The sequence below is a fragment of the Lagenorhynchus albirostris genome, chromosome 14 (assembly GCF_949774975.1).
Source record: "Lagenorhynchus albirostris chromosome 14, mLagAlb1.1, whole genome shotgun sequence".
NCBI lineage: Eukaryota > Metazoa > Chordata > Mammalia > Artiodactyla > Delphinidae > Lagenorhynchus > Lagenorhynchus albirostris.
In genome coordinates, this window is record NC_083108.1 from 20,491,285 (window position 1) to 20,505,976 (window position 14,692).

Below are 14,692 nucleotides of genomic sequence, written 5' to 3' on the forward strand. Positions count from 1 at the left end.
GGTGCTACCGATATAACTTGAATCTCAGGGGTGGGTAACCATCAAGTTTTTACACAGCACTTTCTGTTAAAAGATTCTGATTATAAATGAAAGAAATAAGGTTTCCTTGAAGTAATTTTTTCATTTATTACAAAGGAATGAGGCAAGTAATGAAAGGTTAGAACTTTCTGTGTCATAGTTTTACTTACAATTTAAAAAGTCATGTTACAGTAGTATCTCAATATGCCCTTTCTGTTCTTAATAAATTAATCGATTGGAATAAATTAACCTTTTATGTGAAAGTGTACAATGGAGGCCGTTGGGGATCTCATGGATTTTATCAGCTTAACTTAAATTTAACAGTTCACCATTTCTGACAAACTTAGTTTGAGTCATACCCGGCAGTAACACTGTATGAATATTTTTTAAAACCATGTAAATTGGAATTTTTCAAATTTTTGCTCTTCTTTCTTTCTTTCCACCTAGGAAGATGTCATGCTCCAAATGAGAAAATAATGACTCTGGATTCTGCTGAGCTTTTTTTTTTTTTTTTTCCGGCAAGCAGGCCTCTCGCTGTTGTGGCCTCTCCGGTTGCGGAGCACAGGCTCCGGACGCGCAGGCCCAGCGGCCATGGCTCACGGGCCCAGCCGCTCCGCGGCATGTGGGATCTTCCCGGACCGGGGCACGAACCCGTGTCCCCTGCATCGGCAGGCGGACTCTCAACCACTGCGCCACGAGGGAAGCCCATGAGCTTTAGATTAAGTGAGATATTGATGTCATTTGCCTCACAGAGTTGGGTTCATGAGGGCTCCCATTATAAATCTTTGATTCCAGGCCTTTATGACTTCTTCATAAAAGTTCCATCAGTTTAAACCTTGGTTTTCAAGATCTTTCATTAATTTCCCAATCTCCATTCAAAGGCTGACTAATCAGAATATCTGACATTGAACAGGCAGTAAATAAAGTCAAGTGCAATGGTGTCTTTAGATGGAGTCGATCCTTGTTATTTGCAGTAGTTGTGTTCTATAAAGACATCACAAATACTAAATTAGGGAATACAAAGTGTTGCTTCTAGAGGAAACACAGTGTCATGTTCCTGGGAGCCTACCTTTTTATCAACCAATCAAAGCACAGCCTTGTTTCATGGGGGTTTCTGTTTAAAGGTGCCTTATTTAATATGTAATGTTGATTCATTAACATTGAACTCATAGCCAACAGCGCTATAAATTCATGCCTGAGTGAAGCTTAATCAACACACATAGTTTCTCCATCAGACACATCAGCCTTTAGTGTTTAGGAACACTAGAAAGCACTTCATCACCACATTTAGGGACAGCTTTAAACAGTGAAACCACCAACAAAACCCCACAAAAATGTGAAAAATTGCTACTAAATGTAGTGCCGAAAGGACACATCCATGGTATGAGAGCTGAACCATCAAGGCAGAACGCCACCTTGTTCCAGCTCAGCTCAGTTTGTGAGCACTGGGCTGCTCAAATTTCTGGCTGCTCTGCACATGTCCAAGGATTATCATAAAAGCACCATAATTACTGGTTTTGGGGGTTACAAATAAAATTTTAGAGAGTAGGTAAATTCATGAATAGAGAACCTGCAAATAATGATGATCAACCATATATCTAAATATATTAAAAGAGTGCTCTAAATTAGGAAAAAATTTAGAACTCACAAATCTAGATTGTGTAGGTAAGAGTTCTGGGAGATAGCCTGATTCCAAAAGGGGCAAGGTGACTTTTGCCCCCTTTCAGAAGCTGAACGGTGTAATTCAAAGGCTTACAAAGCTCCTCCGGGGCACTGTGATTATTTCATGAGATAACGGATGCATCACCCTGACCACACACCCTGGCACAGAGTTGGTGCTCAACAGATATGATGCGGCCCAATACATTTCATTCTATGTGATTTTCCAAATTAAAGAAAAATACAGTATCCTAATTCATCTGTTCCTGGTGTTAGCCTAAGAGTGTGGGTATCCAATGTCAGAGTAATCAAGACCTAGATATGTTTCATTAAAATCAGGGAGAAGGGAGTCACATTTTTTTAATATCACATGAGCATTCCATCCAACTTAATTTTCATGATATCTGATCACCGCAAATGATTTCATCCTTTTTATACTAAATTTAATAAAAGCAAACATAGATTTCATAATCTGTTGGGTCTAAAGTCTTAGTAATGATTAGAAAATTGGTTTAGTGTAACTACTAATAAGGTCTTTAATTTTTATGATACTTGGTAGGCTTTCAAAAATATTTTATGTGTCTTATCATATTTGCCCTCAAAAATTCTGCAGTAGGCTCATGGATAGACTGGTACTCTGAGTGCTTAAGTATCACATAGAACACAAAGCCATGTATCGAATCCAGGAGTCCTGGCTCCCATGTTGAGAACCTGGTCTCATTGCCACAATGGCTGAGCCCTAATAGCTACACAATAACAATAGGCAGGTAAACAATGTGAACATAAGATTGACAAGTTCAGTTCTGGGGAGACAAACAGATCCAATGAAAGCTTCTAGTTGGGAAATTAATTTCCCTCCCATGATTGCAGTGTTCTCGGATAACGGTTTTGTTATTAGAACACTTTCAGCTCAACATAAGTCTTCATAATTTCACAGGCCTTTGAATTTGAACAGACATTCATATGGTATTGAATATTTCAAAGCATTTCACCCTGAAATAAGGTACTATATAGTCAATCAGCTGGAAGAGAGATCTCACAGATAATCTAGCCCAGTGTTCCCTGAAATGAAATATTAATCACCATTATGGGGGAAAAAGGTTCCTTGGTCAATTAAGGTGGAAAACATATTTTTTCCCTCAAATATCAGAATTTTGAACATGCTAATGTGAACTATGCATTGCCAGGAGAGGTAGCACAGAAATGGCAGAGAATGTATTCAATTATTCCATAAATAAGATCCAATTGGGTGCTGTGGATATGATGTTGTGATCAAACTATGGGTAAGTGGTAATTATATGATATGATGGAGGTGTTAACTATGGTTGTCACCATTCTGGATTATTTAAGTGGATCAAATCAGTTCATTGTACACCTTAAACTTACACAATGTTATAGTCAATTATTTTCCAATAAAGCTGGAGGCAGGGGGAAGAGCCATGAGAGGATTCAAGTAGGCAAAAAGAGACAATATGAGATAAGACACATACACAGTTGTGAGACAGTCAGAGGCTTGCCCAACTAGTTGGACCAGAGAAGAAAAACAATTCCTATATGTTAAATGTTCTGTCTGCCATTCCTGAAACACAGACCCCATCTGGGTCACTGTGACATGAACAGAATGTCAGGTTACTTCTCACCTGAGATCAAGGCATAGCCAATAGAAGGGAGTTGTGAAAGCTCCATTTCTGAGCTATTTTTCTGGAAGGGTGGAGAAGGAAAAACAGCCAGGCTATGAAACCATTAGAGTGTATTTATGGGGCCACATATATATCATTTCCTAATAATGTGTATGTCATGGTCTTCTTGTATATTGTGTAGTCTGAGAATAATTTCCAAATTAGCATATTGATTGCTCCCTACCAAAAAAAGAGGGGGGCATAATTGTTGATCTCATGGAGCTTACAATTCACTGGACAAGATTTATATCAAACAAATCATGAAGCAAATAAATATAACATTACCACTATAGTTGGTGTTTTAAAGAAAAGTAGAGTTCACGTAGAAAGGTATAACATGAGGATGTGATACGAGGTCATTGACAGAGGAGGGAGGTCACGAAAGGCCTCATTATAGGAGCGACATTTAAGCTAAATTATGAAGTGTTGCTAGGAGTTAGTTCTTGTTCCTTTACAAGGGAACTGAGAGCAGACTGTGCGTGTGTCTGGAACACTGGGAGCAAAAAGGAAATGGCACAAAATGAGGTTGAAAAGAGAAACAGGACCTTGTTCCCATGAGCTCTGTAGATCACATTCAGTTATCCTCGGTAAAATCACAGATGGTTTAAGAGCTTTCAGCAACGTGACAGGCTTGATTTGCTCCAAGGAGACATCTCTTCCCTCTGCGTGGAGAGGGGTTGGTGGTGGAAAAATAGAGACCAGCTAAGAGGATATGGAATTCTCCAGGTGAGAGCTGATGATAGCTTAAACTGAGATGGTGGCAACTTCAGTCAAGCAAGGAGGACACGTACACAATATAGTGTGAAAGTAAATGAATAAAGCAGATTGCACTTGGGGCAGGAAAGAAAGGAGGAGTCAGATTCAGGCCTCAGCAATGTCCTTATGTCTAGGATGAGGGAGAGGGCGAAAGGGCAGGTAGGCTCAGCGGGGCAAGAACAAAAGTTCAGTCTTGAATATGTCAGGGTTGAGATCTTATGATGAATTGCAAAGAGGCAGCTAGAAGGTCTGTGTTAGATGTATAAATGTGGGAGCTGGCATATAGATGGAATTTGAAGCCTGGGAGTAGGTGAGATCACCAAACTCAAGGGTATAGAGTGAGCAGAGATGCTCTCTCAAGACTAATCCTCTAGTATTCAGGTAGAAGGCGAGGACCTGGCAAAAGGAAGTGAGTACCAAACGAATTTCCCAATGATTACTTGACAATGGGACACTTTTTTCTCAGAGATTCTCATGGGACCCATGTACCCTGGACCAACCTTTCGGGAATGCTAACCAAGCTTAGTGGTTGTTAACTGGGGAGATTTTGCCCCCCAAGGGGAAATTTGGCAATGTCTAGAGACAGTTTTGGTTGTTACAACATGGTAGAGGGGAAATACTACTGGCATCTAGTGGATGAAGGCCAGGGATGTTGCTAAACATCCTACAGTGCACAGGATGAACCCAACGACAAAAAAATTATCCAGTCCCCCAAAAATTATCCAGTTCCAAATGGCAATAGTTTTGTAGTTAAGAAACCCTGATCTAGGTTAACACTTTCTATGTTCAGATGAAAAACTGAGATCCAGAGAGTTTAAGTGACTTGATTCACACATTTCTAATCCATGGCAAAGTCAGTTCTAGAACCTGGGGTTTGGGATTAGTCTGAGGGCCTTAACATCATTTCAGATAGATAATGTTTAGATAGTAGGTGGGCAGAGCCTCTCGTAGACTAGAGCTTGAGAGCCCTGGGACACTCTAATTATCTTTACTTAAGGGAAATCAAAACTAGAGGGAAAATCATGGCTTTTTCTCCTAAACACAGAGTTTAAGTCATGTTTTACAGAACACCTAATACAATTCTAAATATACAAAAAGTAATTAATAACATTAGTTTTTAAATAATGCTTCACCAAAGTATCAACACCTATCAAACTTAAGTGTTCAAAGGTTGAAGTCAATATAACAACGCTTTTGCAGGGTTTGTAGATCTCTTTACCAAAATTACTAACTTTGAAAATTTTAGGAAAAGCTACCAACAAAACGAAGTTGGTGATTTATCTTCCCCAATGAAAAAAGGATTGAAGTGAAGTAATTTTCGCTGGTGTTATCCTTCATACAAATATAAACTACAAAATCACATTTTCAGAAGTTGAAGATTTTCCTGCTTTAAGAATGTGGACCACAAGATTGAATGCATCATACAAGTAAAGTACTACCATATCACCACATATTAGCTTTGATTCTACCTGCCATCGGAAAATAATTTAGGAAGCCTCTTCAGTTTCCCCAATTTAATTAAGGGCTTCCAACTTCAAGAGTAAACATGAACTATAGCTTTGTTTTTCTTTATCTGAATTCCAAGAGTGCTTTTTTAAAACAGTGACACGTTGTAAGAGAAAGTAAATGATTAGCGAGGTCTAAATTTATTTGCAAGTGGCTTGAGTATCCTGACGATAAACCATTATTCTATTACAATTCTTTGACGGGTGAATCAAGAAGTATAAGGAGAGATAGGAAACCTCTCTAATTCTGTCACTACATGAGGGGATGTATGAAATTTTCATTGTATATGAGGTTCAAAAACTCAAGAAATTTCAAGATTTTTTGCTCTTATTTATGCAGCCTACTTAGCAAAGGTGTGGTGGGGTTAGAGTTTTATCAGTCAATTTTTCACTTATATATATAATTTGAAAATATACCCCCTTCTTAAGGTATAAGACGTTAGTAGAATTTTAATTAGGAAGGTAGAGTTTTCAGATGCCTTTGCTGATTGGCTTGTAAAAGCCCAAGCTAAAGGCAAATTACATATTTACTATCATTTACTGGACAGCGAAATAGAATAGGGAATAGATTAAGTATGCCCGCTACCATCCGTGCCTCTCTGAGGTTATCAAGTCAGCTTAATTAATCATGTAGCCTGTAATAATTAGTTATTCCAGTAGGGATTCTAGAAATGTTTCAGGTACTTTGTTCACCCCATTCATTTAACAGGAAATGCCTAAACCATCATTAAGTGTAGCAGAAAATTGAGAAGGGGTAATGCCAACAATCTATCTAAACTGGCTCAAAGTCACTGGAAGCCATTCACCTATTTTATCTTCATGACTTCCTCCTGTGAGATAATGTAATCAGATCAAATTTAATTACAATTATATTTCTCACTAGGAATCTTAAATAGTAAAAAAATAAAGTGACATGCATTTCTCTCAATTACTGTCATTCTCTTCATCTGAAGTTTGACTCCTGTGAAAAGAAAAATCCTTATCTGTTAACTTATCTGTTAACATCAAATTTGGGCTGAGGTTTCTTTTCAATCAGAGAATTCATTTTCTTTTGAAGGGCAAGTTAAAATAGTCCATAGCAAACTTCTAAACTTGATCCAAAATTAGGATTGCCAGATTTAATAAGTAAAAATAAAGGAGGTTCAGTTAAATTTGCATTATTTCTAGTTGCCTACGGATATGTACACTGAGATGCCTGTGTACGTTGAGATGGTAACCCCTTGCAATATTTTTCTTTATCGCAGATTCATAGGCAATTAGAAAGGATTCAAATTTCACTGGGCCTCCTGTATTTTCAGTTGTTCCATTTGGCAATTCTATCCAGGATTAGTGTTCTTTAGGACACACAATTTAAGAGAGTATACTGTTCTGTGTCTTTGGCTTACATTTGCTTCACCTGTACATATATAACCACTGCTCGGTAGTGGATGGAAACTGTGAGGAAATAATTATTCTTTCTCAATTGTCCATATTCCGATTGCCTCTTAATCTCCTGGCACTCTGACTCTTGAAAAAGTCCCACTAACTTCAGTTTATGAAAGTGAGTGGGTTTCAGTCACCTCTCTACAATAAAATTGTAGAAATATTTCAAATATATATAGTACTTTCAAACCTAGATAGTTAACAGCCAAGCATCATTTGTAAAATTCTCTATGCTTGGACTTTTCTGACTGTTTTGCGTACGTGTCAACCCTCATCGGCATTGTCTCCTGGTGGAATATGCTCCAGGTTTGTTAATAACTTCACGTTCCTATTATTCCCACTAAAACCCTAAGTCTGGGGGTCTTGGCACTTGCAGTCAATAGAAAATTTGCCTCAGACACTCTAGAATTAACAATTTTAATTAATATAATGAATCCAATAGAACCTAATGTATATACTTACCGTTGAGAGTGCTTCTATCAATCAAATTAGTATCAACTGGCCAATAACCTCCATCTCCATGGCGACCTGTTTATCCGGAAAATATACCAGAAAGTTAGTGGACCTGCAACATGAAAGCACAAATGAAACAAAATAGACAAAAACTAACAAATATTTAAAAATACACAAACAACTGAGTAAGACTATTTTGTCCACTTCAAAGAAAGCCTGAAAAGAATGATACCATTATACTTTGCAAGAAAATGTTATTTTCTATGCGTGAGAAAAATCTGTCACAAAAATACTCTTTTAAACAAGCTAAATTTAATTCCTCACAGAAAAGCTGACCCACCCCCCTTTTTTTCTCCAATACTCTTGTTAACGTGTCACCAAAAGGTACAGCACCAGTGTTAGTGTTGCTGTCTTGAACATCTCAGAACAGAAGGAGTGATGGTGTTGGCTCCTAGCGTGACAGAGCCCACCTCCTTCATGTTATAAGAGGTCCAGTCTACACTGTTGCCATTGGGCGTGACTTTGTGGCAAAGTATCATTATTACTGTACCAGGGGACAGTACTTTTTGCCTTATAACTGGGCTTTGAGTAGTCTTTGTGTTATGTGCCAAATAGGTATCTGGGAATGAGCTATTGGGTATAGAATAAAGAGTAGGGAGCGTGACACAGCCCACATGGTCTGAATATTTCTTATAAACACGCCAAGAAGGAAGGTTTCTCTAGTAGCACACATTTGGAACCACTGCCTTCTATTAGGTGTTCAACAGTTGTAAAAGTAGTCTTTAAGAGAAATGAGCCAGAAATTAACCAGAAATAATTATCCTATCATCCATATTTTAATTAATAGTTTTTCACTACAGGTAATCCCCTTTTCTATTGGTACATTTGTAGAACTGTGATAATTTGGTTAAGATTTTGAGTTCTAGAATACCTATTCGAAAAAATCATTTGGGAGTTGAATCTATACTCAAACACGTACAAGATTACAGGTAATTCTTTATACACTTCAGAGTGTTATTTGTGAAGGCAGTTATAATCACTGGGTGATGTCGAGGAAGCCAGCTGGGGCAGCCAGCTACGATAACACTGGTTGATAGATTTTCTTTTTCTTTTTTAAGACTTCCAAGTCCTGCTCTTGTGACATTCCTTTGCATACCAAACACTCTTCTTAATAAAGCTTTTCCAAGAGCTCATCATTTTATTTGCAAAAGAGCTGTGAAGAAACAACTTAAATCTTGTTACCAGACCACGCATTCACAATTTTAAAAAAATTCTTTCAATATTAAGTCAGAGCTGAACTAAGAGGGTTAAGCTTCCAACAAGCAATGATAAATTAATTCAATCACATCATATTCTGTTTTCAGGGTAAACTGGTACATTTAAAATCTGCTGGCTAGTGACTCTGGGTATATAAAGAAGTGGGAATTAGGATGGAGGCCCCAATGTGTGTGTGTGTGGGGGTGATTGGGGAGGGGCAACTGAAATAAGCAGCAGTTGTGAACATTTGGGGGGTTGACTGATGAGCCTAACCCTTTTCCCAAATACCTTGCTTGTGTAACTCTGACACATCTGGGGTTTCAATAAGTGGAGGATAAGCTTGGGCCACGGGACACTGCCAGATCAACATTGGAAGAAATGAAGAGAGACAGAAGTTCTGTATGAATATTAAGATTACTTTTCTCACATCTGAAAGCAACTAGATTGCAAAGCAGTCAGCCAAAGAGATGCTAACAGCCCCATCACTTAGGCCACTAAAGCAATAAATGATTCCTGTTGGGAATATTAGAGGTGTTTAGTTAACTTGGTAAATTTCATAAGCACTGATTAAGGGAAATAGAGAACTAATTAGGCTCTGGAAGACGAAAAGTCAGTTAATGCAAAGATATAAACTACTATTGGATCCCAGAGGTCTTAAATTTTTAATGGAGCATAAAACTGATAATAATTCATTTAAAATGTATTAAGTGCCTACTATATGCAAGGTACAGTCCTGGATCCTCAGGGAAAGGGTAGTATAAAAAGATTTATCAGATATGGAGCCTGCCATGACAGATAGAGTTGGCTCACTGTATCCAAATCCTATATAGGCCTATTTATGGCTAATATCAGCTAACTGCAGATAGTTTTTAACTTATTCTGACTTTAAAGATTTAAGAATAAGTTAATTCTTACTATAAAATCACTATCACTGCATTGATTTACTATTACTATGAAATCACTATTAGATTGAATTGAAAATGTTTTTCATTTATCTAGTATTAAAAGAACTACATGCAAATAAAAGATAATGCATTATTTTTAGTCTTACATTACATGTTGCACAATTAAATTTATCTTAAAATCCCTGAATTTCCTTTTTTGCTTATTATATTAAATCTCTAATACGTATATGTATAACTGATTCACTTTGTTATAAAGCAGAAACTAACACACCATTGTAAAGCAATTATACCCCAATAAAGATGTTAAAAAAATTTTTTTCAAAATTAAAAATTCCAAATAAGTAAATGAATACATGGATATCTAAATATGACATTTGTGGAAGTAATATAATACAGTTCAATGTATATGCATTTTATTTTTAATTATTCAAATAGAGTTCAATGTAGTTCCAAAAACTGGGAATGGGTAGTTTCTTTTTTTTTATTATGGCATTAGTAATATGATTTTACATGAACTCAGGAATCAAAATGTACTATATGAATATACTAATATATTCTACAGAATATAAAGAAGAACTCTTTTGTTACTATGTACCCATATTTCCTTAATAATAGAAATGAGGGTGAGGAAAAGAATTAAGATGATAAAGAGTAATGAATTTATGTATCACTTAACCACCCATGGATTTCATTCAGATAATTTCATCAAAAAATCACTCCTTCCAGAAAGTTTTGATAAGTAAAGCAAATGTTTTCTACTTTTCAAAACGTTTTGAAACCAAAGAATGGTGGTTTCAGGAAGAAAAATAAAACAAAGAAAATGATCCCATGTCTGACTTTAAAAAGAGGAAGACTGCATCTTTTTAGAGTTATTCAAAATAGTTTAAATAGTTTTAAATTTATTTTATTTAGGTACCTCTAAGGAAGGTCCAAACCAAAGAATTCATGTTCCTCTCCTTGGTTTGCACTCCTAAAATATTATAAATGAAAGAGTCATTTAAAGAGTTATTTTTTATATTTTATTTAAGGGATAGATCATCCTATTTTGGCAAGAGACATATACTCCCTTAAGCAAAAGCTAAAGTCTCCATGATTTCCCTGACAGTTACTCTCTGGATTGAGGGGAAAATGGGCAGAGGTAATATGAATTCCTTTAGGAAGTGTGATTATTGTATTTCTTGCTGCTTACCAAAGTGACATTTACACTCTGTTCTCAATACTTGATAAGTGACTAAACTGAATTAGAATACTTTGTAATGTGTTAATGATGTAAACACATTTGAAGTTACTACTATTACACACATTAATCTCTATGTTCTTGTTCTTACACTATCACTTAAAATATTGCTTCTGTATTTTTTTATTGTGGGGTGTGTGTGTGTGTAAAATTAAACAGTATAATGTTTACATTAAACTCTTCCTTATAGCACACATAGGCAGATGAAGAATATTCCCCATGATAAAAAATTTTTAGCACCTAGAAAAGATTAATTCAATTGGAATTTCAGTTCTAGAGTGGTTTTTCTGAGTGGATGTTTGTAAGTTCAGGGAGGAGTGAATGGAAAATTAATATGCAGAGGACATGGAGAAAGCTGAATGTGGTAGTTCTAATCTATTTTTAATCCATCCTCCCTGAATGGGGCTAACAGAGGGTCCTTCAGAATGGCACCCACACAATCAACCCCAAGATATGGACCATCATCTAAATCAAACGGACAGATTGGCTGTCTAACAAACATTCAATATATATCCTCCCAAGGATGCAGAGCACTGAGATATCTTCTTGATCTTAGAATTGGTTCTCTGAAAATAATTCTGGTGATAATGAAGGAAAGTGCATTGATTTTATGTCTTGTATACCAGTGGGTAAAGATAATGCACTCATGCCACATGGATACAGTTTTACTGTCCAATACACAGATCATATTGAGACATATTTAAAGCAGATGATTCTTCAGAGGCTGAAAAATGTGGCTAAGGGAGCAATTTACCATACAGTTAATACTGCTGACTTTGAACAAAGGCATCAGGGCATCTAAAAACCAGAAAGCAAAATCATAACCTATGCCTACGATATTTCAAACATATATTAACAGGAAAAACTCATGAGCTCTTCTCACCCTATCCTCAGGTTCAACACATTGTTTTCAAGTTAACATGAATGAAAGTTCATTGATTAAAAGAAAGTACAATGTTACTACTTCATATGTAAGGGCAGCTGACATGCCTGCCATACATTGAGGCCTGGTGCTCAACAAATACTGTGTCAAGTCTATGAGCAATAATTTTTGGGAATGCATTTGGTGACCTACTCTGAGTCACACACAGTGCAAGAGAACCAAATACCCCATTGTCCATCTTCTCCTTGACCATGAGAGGCAGTTATTTGGGAGTTCCAATTTCTGCCTTTCTGCCATAAAATATAAATAGAGTAGACTATGAGGAGAAGTAAATTCATTTTCTAAGAATCGTCAGAAAGCAATCTAAAATATAAGATTACAATTTCACATACGGATGTTATGAACAGTGACTGTGTAGCTATTATGAAAATCAAGGCACTTTAAGAGTGATAGAAGGTGCTATTATCAATTTTGCCTGGACCCAGGTATCAATTAGGACATTCCTGGACAAAATGGAAATTATATTTATCCTAGACATGAACAATTTAACAAATAAACCCTTAATTCCTGGCTCTTGGTTGACATCACAGTTTGATTCTGGGTCCTGATTTCCTGAGGCATATGTGTAATCTTTTGCAGAATGTGGCAAATGATGGGTAAAGAAAGTTGCCTGAGTGATGGTCTAAAGTAGAAAAAAAGTTTACAAACGTTTCCCTCTTCTTCTATTGCAAGCACCAAAATAAAAGCAGCACTAGGCCAGAATAAAGGCAGCACTAGGCCAGACCAACTGGTATCTGGATTTCTGAACATGATGGCAGAGGTCAGCCAAAGAAAAGAGAAGAAAAAACCATATATATATATATATATATATATATATATATATATATATATATATATATATGAAATACATATATACACTTGTATATGTATTATGAAATATTTCAGAAGCACACTGGTTACTCTTATGAATTCTACTACCACTCATTTTCAACATCTTGCAAGGGACAATGGACTCAAAAGGCAAACACCAGGAGACCAAAGTACCTGTCCAGATCAACAAGATCTTCTGCTCACAGGAAAGAAGTTGGCCTCGTTAAAGATTTCAGGTAAGGGGAGCCCATACATTCTTATCTATAGGACTTTAACTACAATTAGCCTGTGTCTATTTATCAGGTTGCAAATGAAAACTTGTCAACTGCTTCTGATCACACACGTCATAAGCTTCCACATATGAAAAGCTAAATTAGTTTATTAGTTATTGCAATTACTATTCACATAAGTTTAGAGTGAAACTTCTGTTAAAATTGAATTGTTAAGAGAATAAAAAACAAAGATGACTTAATAATATTACTGATATCTTGAAGCAGGATGGTCTCTGAACTGTCTCCGCTCACAAGAATCTCCTTGAATGCATTCTTTCTTGTAGTGTATCTGGAATAACGGCCAGCATATGGGTCTAAGAAATCACTTTTAGATGCAGCGCAGTCTTTATGAAAATCTAGAAAGCATCCTGTTTCTCTAAACGTGGACACTTTCCTGGATGACTAGGTCTTCCCAAGAGCCAGTTCATTTACCAGATGCAATATGGAGGATGAGGCAGTCTTGTGTGCGTTACAAAGGAGAACTGTTCTCAAAGGCTACTGATGATCCATGAAAGCCTGCCCCACCTGGATGGTCCACAAGCTTATCCCAAAAGCAGTGTGAGGTATGTTTGTGTTTCAGTGAAGTTGCCAGGTAGTACACGGAGAAGTAACAGAACAGCATGAATGCTCTTTTCTTCTCCAAGTGACTGCATGTTGGGAAGTTGCAACTATAGTATGAAAACACTAGAATGTGAGCATCCTGATGGCTGCACTGCTAGTATGTGTAAATAATAACACTGTTGGAGCAGAAAATTTCTTCATTCATATATCTGTCCATGCTCCATCCATCTAGTCGACAAATGTGTTGAGTGGACCACTCACTGTTCTAAGAATTAGGGATATAAAGTGACTATTGCAGAGGCTCATAATTTAGTGAGGGGAAGATGTTAAGTGACTAATAATAATAGACTGGAATATCCAAAAGTTAAAAAATTGTAAGTCGGTGACACAATGGAAAAACAGAACGATTGACTATTTCTTCCTAGAAAAATGACAGAAGGTGATATATGAGTTGAGAATTAAAGGATGAGTGGAAAGGTATCAGGTAGAAAAGAATGAACTGGATAAGCTTAGAAAAATAGGCAGAGATGAAATAATAAAACTGCTTATATGCTCTATCAAAGTGTCTGGAATTTTTCTTCTTGGGGACAGAGATCCACTGAAGGTATTTTAAGCAGAAAAGTGACCCAATTAAATATGCATTTAGGAATATTATTCTAGCTGAGTGTGAAGAAAAAATTAATTAGGAGAGACCATTGTAATAAACAGGGTGAGAATAATATTAATTATGAATCCATGGCGTAGACATTATTAGCTCCATTTTATAGAAGAGTAAACTGTGGCTCAGAAAGACTAACTAATATACTCATTTTAAGTGGCTTAATCTGCCTGACTCTGATGATTTTATCCTTAGCGGGCAGATTAATAAATGAAAGATGAATGCGGAGTGAGTTGGACAGAAATTAGAGCACCTCCTAGAGTTTATGGTAGTGTGAGGGTTTAGTGGTGTGGGTGTGACTTGAGGTGATGGCCCCACTCTCAACAGGGCACACAGAACACAACAGACTTTGGAAAAGAAACAACATAGTTCTGTTTGTCACCATTCAGAGCACTGGGACAAATGAAGGTGACCCTTCAGAAGAGGCATAACAGAAGTCGACAAATAAAGCTAGGAAAACCCTTTGAAGATGATGGATATTGAAGCCCTATTCCTATTCCAGATTTTTCTTGCCTCTCCCTGACCCACACTCTCACGACTCCTCCTCCTTGCAAGCA

At 36.8% G+C, this 14,692-nt stretch overlaps 1 protein-coding gene across 1 annotated transcript in view; it reads right to left on the reverse strand.

The window, feature by feature from the left end:
• Nucleotides 1-14,692, reverse strand: part of DCC (DCC netrin 1 receptor) — a 764,559-nt gene that overhangs the window by 94,920 nt on the left and 654,947 nt on the right. Inside the window, exon 22 of the mRNA XM_060121767.1 lies at nucleotides 7,502-7,567. Within this exon, the coding sequence (XP_059977750.1) occupies nucleotides 7,502-7,567 (66 nt within the window). The remainder of the gene's footprint in view (nucleotides 1-7,501; nucleotides 7,568-14,692) is intronic.